Here is a 6,565-nt window from a genome sequence, read left to right on the forward strand (position 1 = left end):
GCATCCAACAAGAATGTCATGTTTACAAAGATAATATTTACATGTGCCAATGAATTGATTTAATTATGGTCAATAAGGCTCAACATTGGTGGTTTAGCTGATGAAGCGCAAAGCAGCTTGAGCGAAACGTCATATATTGATGCCGAATTAAGTGATTGAGTATTTAGCCACCGGGTGACCTTCAGTGGTGAGAATGTGATGATTACATTGGCATATATAACATTATCTTCGTAAACATTACAACCATGTGAGGTGGTGGAGGCCTAACACCATCCCACCTTAAACTTACAAGCCAACTGGTCACCTACACAAATAAGTCAATGATTGTTACTCACTATATATTTAGTGCATTTTACGTGGCCTATATTACCAAATTCACAAGGCCAACAACCACTCTCGATCTCGTTGCTATGTGGGTAAATTCACGTAACTCTATCTCCCTTCTACAGCCAAACTATAATCATTTGTGAATTAGTCAATTCGTGAAAGCCTTATACTGCCTTAATGGCACAAATGCCAAATATACTAAATTCGAATTACCATCAGAAAACATCAACAGACTCGAACCATCTCTCCCCACGCCACCACCGTCGCACGCCCTCACCTGCAGTTCACACCAGGCCACCTCGACCCAGGTCTCCGTGTCCAGCCCCTTGTACACCGTCTTAAAGGAGCCACGACCCAGCTCGATGTCAAACTTGAGGAAGCGGCCGTCAGTCGACGTGTCGATGGCCTTCATCTCCGCCTCCTCTTCCTCCTTCTCGCGCTTCGCCGTGGCCGCCGCAGCATCCGCCAGGGCCGCCTCGACGCTAGAGGAACGCCTTCGAGCCGACGACTGCGATTGCTGCTGCTGCTGCTGCTCCTGCAGCTGCTGCCGGCGGACGAACACCGGGCTGGGCACCCCGGGCTCGCGATCAGACTCGCACGCATCCCCGTGCAGCACCGCACAAACGGCCCCGCTCTCCTCCTCCTCCTCCTGCACCTCATCTGCTTGTCGTTCACAGGTCTTGTTCGCCTTACCATTGCTGCCCCCGCTGTTGTTGTTTCTGACATCGCTGCAGTCCCCGCCCGTAATTTCTGCACATCCCTGCTCCCCAGTGTCCGCGACCTCTCGATTGTCATCAACGTTCGTTCGCCCTCTATTACCGTCGGCGGCCGATTCCGCTCCTCCGTCGCCGACAGAATCATGGCCCGTAGCCCGGCAGCGTGCGTCGTGACTCGCTGGCTTTGCCCCTCCCCGGGCCGCGTGACCCACTTTCGGGCACGTCCGAGGCAGCAACGCCGGCGGTGACAGCGACGACACAGCGTCCTCGCGTCTGGCGAAGGGTCGGTCTGCGGAGGGCCAGGCGGCTGGCCTGCGCAACGTCGAGTCGAGCGAGCGCCGCGTTCCGCACGCGCGTCTCTCAGGGACGGGGACGCCCTGTGGCACCGCCGTCGCCATCGTCTCAGACGACGAGGAGAGAGAGGCACAACGCTTCGGCATGCCGGCACGGGCGGTGCGGCGAGACCTCCTCAGAGGCTCCGCTACACTCGCCTCTTCATGTCTGCGCTCAGCCGCTGAGGCTGTGAATGCTAATGCCCCTGCTGTCTCCAATGATGATGATGCTGCTGCTGCTGATGTTGGTGGTGATGGCAATATTGCTAAAATTCGTGGTGATGCCAATGATGATGATGACGCTGTGTAAGGAGATGGCTCAGCTGCAGCTGACGATGCTGCTGCTGCTATTGCCGTCACTAATGACGATGGTGATGATGCTGACGATGTTGGGGGTGACAGTGATGATGCCAAATTTGGTGGTGATGTCAATGCTAATGATGATGATGTGGTAGCCGGGGCTACAGAAGGAGATGCCTTTTCCCGAGATCGAGATGGTCGTTCTTGTTCTATCTGCGACATCACCCGTTTACAATTAAAGAAAATAATACAACTAGACAGTAGATATAGAACGGTGTTCCACCTAGCCTTCCTTGTTTACCTTAGCCGAGCCCCATGATGAATTCTCAGAATCTGTCAAAGAAAATAAAACAGAATAAAACAAATATACCTATAGAACTCTCACGGCAATAGTATCTCAGTGAGGGTATTGCAACCCTCGGATGGCAATAGACAATGGCTATGGTTTAATGATATTTTTACCAACAAAAATACTGTACATCGCATGTAAGTCTCGAGAAACAAACGTGAAATGCAACAGAAACACAAACAGATGCCAGCGGTAACCTGCATTGACCAAATTATGTTTTACTGCAGGTCATCATAAACGTATAACATCTCGGTGAAAATACAATTTTGCTTTTAAAAAAACGTCACGTGAACCTTTAGCATTGGCCATAAACAGACGCTTACACATGTATCGTGGACTCGCGTTGGCAATGGGCCAAAGCGACGATCTGATATGCGCTTCAAACAATGTCATGCTCTCATGAAGAATATACATGTAAATTGTGTTTAGTGTACATGTGTGCATATAATTTGCAATCAAAGGCCAGTGGGTTTTTTTTGCAATAATTTTTTAAATATTACATTTAGTCCAATGCGGCTCCGTCAATTGCGCTGATGTACATACAGTCCACTGATGTGACGACAGGACAAAAATGAAATGCGCGTTTTGAGTCGAAGCGTACAGAGGAACTGATTTTAACCCCCCTTGAGCCGTAATAAACAAGCAAACACCACTCTACCGCGAGATAACGTGCCAGGCAACACAGCTAAGTGCATTCACTATATACCGCAGTGACTGCAATGACTGAACAGACAACAACAACAGCAAACACCACACGGTGTTTCCACGGTGGCGAGGAGATAGATGTGAGCACGGCAGCAGGATTACATTCTTGCAACAACAACAACAACGACAAAACATCCAGTCACATAAATTGCCCGGTGGGTTTCCCTTCCACACTAAGCGTGCACTCAATCGCGTGCGCACTGCAATGCAACGTTGTCTGACATCCCACCGGTGAAGAGAGAACTCCCCACCTTCTGAAAGGCAGGTACCGTAATTGTGACTCGGTAAATGATTGCCCTGTTGTGTAAACGACGGTGGGCATCGTAATCATCGCGCTGCACGCGAGAATCGAAACAGAGACGCAATTTAATCAATAGTTGACAAACGAATCTAAAAAGGCAGCAGACGCACACAAACGACAGCCAATTTGTGCGTACGCTCCAATAACCACCCTCCCAAGTTGTAGATTAGAAATGATATGGATGGTCGACCACACCACGCTGTACAGTGCCGTGTTACACACGTGTGCGGAGGACGGTAACACACACACACACGTTGGACTTTAATGGGTGAGTGAATGAATGAGCCGCGGCAAAAGGGGGTCGTGTCTAGGAGCAGTAACAGCTCATTAAAGACAGCTGGTTGCGCCATGCTACACTCGAGGTGTGTGTGTGTGTGCACAGTACAGTACCGCAGACTCTAACGAGGTGAGTGTTGTTGGTAAGCTGCATTTAATAAATAATAAAGCCGTTTTAGAACAATTCATTCAGGAAATCCTCATTGAGTTCCAAGACTCTTTTATCCAATAGGGTCTCTGGCCGCATTGTGCTCATTTGGCTAAGTCCATGAATGTTTGGAATGTGGGAAGAACCAGAATTGCCGAAAGACAATGCACATGTTTTACATTACACACACACATCTTTGCATACCTGTCAACCCCTTATCAGTGCCCTACCTTATTACAGACCAATTCAGACCGTATTGGTCACCCCGTGCACCTTATACATCTCAACGCTCATACTACAAAGTCCCATCACAAGAGAGAAACACAAACAAAGACACGAACAATGTTACCGTTTTGAAACGGCTGTACGCCACCGTATGGACCTGAAAACCCAATTTCCCTGTACAATACGAGATATAAACCGTATGGGTTGACAGGTATGTATTTGAAATATCTTGAGATCAGAAATTGGGAGGGCAATCAGGGTGATTTGGTCGTAGCAAAAGCTCATAGATTGAGGCTGGCTTTGTCTACATATTGAGCATTTATTAATTGGCTTTTTGCTTTACTTATAAACAGGCCAAATCATTTAAATTCTACAAATAAAACACACCGTAAGTTTACACTTATTCACCAAATCCTGTTCACTAATTCCCAGAAGAAGATTGAGGCTGGATTTGTCTACATAATGAGCATTTACCAATTGGCTTCGTTTCTTTACTTATAAACAGGCCAAATCACTTGAATTCTACAAATAAAACACACCGTATGTTTGCACTTATTCACCAAATCCTGTTCACTTATTCCCAGAAGAAGAAAAAAAACCTGTAAGCATATCCTGGTGTTGATTCCAATCGCTTTTTAAAGCACTGTATGCATACAGTATTTTTTATACATCCTTATCGATATATATTATTTAAGTTTACATTAACTAAAACTCCCCGAACCCGTAGTTGCATAGAAGTGTTACTCATACAATATGCACGTGCGCAGCATAGCCTCCTGTTTAAAACATCACATGTCATCAACCTTGTGGCACACTTGCTCAAGTTTAATGAACAAACAAACAACCCACACGGTTTATACCCCTTATTCTTGTACAGGGAAATTGAGTTTTCAGGTCCATACGGCGACGTACAGCCGTTTCAACACGGGCAAAACAATGTTGTCTATTTTTTGTGTTTCTCCATTGCGATGGGACTCTGTAGGATGAACGTTGATATTCATAAGCTGCACGTGGTGACCAATACGGTCTGAATTGTCCTTTAATAAAGCGCAATGATAAGGGGTTTGACAGGTATGAAAGTCGTGGACAAGTAGCTGCTGTGTAGCTATGGGAGAAGATCCGTTTTGGTTTCTCGCGGGTTCAATTAAATAACCAATTAGATAGGTGTGTCATGAACACGCGTAACCCACGCGGATTTCATTTGCTGATAAGGATTATTTATAACCAAGGCATTGTGACAGAAATGCAGAAAATGAACTGTTATACTGTACGCACTATACTTTCTTTGGTCCCGTGTCTAACCAATGTGAAGTATGGTCAAACAATGGACTATCAGAATAGCTGCTAAACATGATCATTAAACGCAAGTTATATTATTACACACACTAGCTACAGTTGTTAATGTAAATACACTACAGTACGTCGTCAGTACTCCTTATGAAATATATATCTACAATTTAAAAAGGAACATTTAACTTGCATCAATGAAGGATGCACATGTGAACACACACGTGCATCTGTGCAACGTATTTACAATTACAAATTAAAACGTTAAAAACATTCGGATCAATCAAGTGAATGGGACAAGGGTTTCGAGAGCATGTCAAACATCACTTAAGCTTTATAGATTTCTAGAAACCACTAAAACTATACTCCATCTCCTCCGACCGTAACACAGCAATCGTTCGATTATGATCATTAGATTAATTATACTCTAATAGGAAGTATCACTGTTAAGCAGTATTACGAGTCTAAAATGCTTTGTACTACTCCCATCACACAATGAGGTAAAATAAATAAATATACTTTTCATAGCAAACAATATACTCACGTTTTACATCCGCGTCGAATGCCGCTTATATCAACAAACGACATTAATCGTTTTCTCTACGATTACGTTGCTTATTTACCGTTGTGAACGTTATCTGTAACGAATTGCTTCTATTGGAGTCGTGTTATATTGTTGCTGTTACGGGCTGCGCCAAGCCAACGCCGCAGCTGCCAGAGAGCGCGCGCGAGCTACGCCGGCCACCCACTACTGAGGGCGCGCGCGCGCGGGTAGGCGGGGCCACCCCGATAATGGGGGAGGGGCAGTAAAAAAAGGCGGGACTACGCGTGTACGAGCCCGCTCATTGGTTGAACGGGCGATAGAATCTGGTGGGGGGGTGCTCACCGGTTTGGCACCCCATCCCCCCTTCTAGCAGATGTCTAAAATAGGGCGGGGCTACTGTATATAGGAGCCCATTCATTGGTCGAGAGCGTGGCCGCTCGAACATGATTGGTCAGATTAACGCCGCCGGTGGAACGTGAGTGATAGTGGGTGGGGATGGTGCTAAGAGGGGTGATTGACGGGAGGGGAATGAGGGGTATATTGAGGGGAGGGGGGAATTGTGGGGAAGGGAATGAGGGGCATATTGAGGGGAGGGGGATGATGGGGGGTTAAGGGGAGGGGGGAATTGAGGGGAGGGGGGAATTGAGGGGAAGGGGGAATTGAGGGGAAGGGGGAATTGAAGGGAGGGGTATGAGGGGGGGAATTGAAGGGAGGGGGCTTGGGGGATGGTTGAGGGGAGGGGGATATTGACGGGAGGGGGATGATGGGGGGATTGCCTGGTGGGGGGTGTGTGAGGGATGGAGGGGAGGGGGTAGGTGGGGGGTGTGTTGAGGGATGGAGGGGAGGGGGTCACACGTAACTCGAGCCATCTAAGGATTCTCCGATTTCACTCCTTGGCCCGCGATTCATTCTTGCATCGATTTCGACCGCCATAAACCGCTTATTTTTACGATTCTATAACGTTACATGCGATGTGCTCACATAGATCGGACGTGTCCGTGGAGGTTATTAAATCGCCATGCATACACTATCGATTCGATGGGCAGAGCAATAAA

At 47.1% G+C, this 6,565-nt stretch overlaps 1 protein-coding gene across 1 annotated transcript in view; it reads right to left on the reverse strand.

The window, feature by feature from the left end:
- The window catches only part of LOC144946117 (uncharacterized), a 77,175-nt gene extending 71,449 nt beyond the window's left edge, over positions 1-5,726 (reverse strand). Inside the window, exons 1-2 of the mRNA XM_078874871.1 lie at positions 5,511-5,726; positions 605-2,008 (exon numbers count right to left, since the gene is read on the reverse strand). Coding sequence (XP_078730997.1) covers positions 605-1,441 — 837 coding nt within the window. The 5' untranslated portion in view covers positions 1,442-2,008; positions 5,511-5,726. The remainder of the gene's footprint in view (positions 1-604; positions 2,009-5,510) is intronic.
- Positions 5,727-6,565: the final 839 nt, after the last annotated feature.

The sequence above is a fragment of the Lampetra fluviatilis genome, chromosome 40 (assembly GCF_964198595.1).
Source record: "Lampetra fluviatilis chromosome 40, kcLamFluv1.1, whole genome shotgun sequence".
NCBI lineage: Eukaryota > Metazoa > Chordata > Hyperoartia > Petromyzontiformes > Petromyzontidae > Lampetra > Lampetra fluviatilis.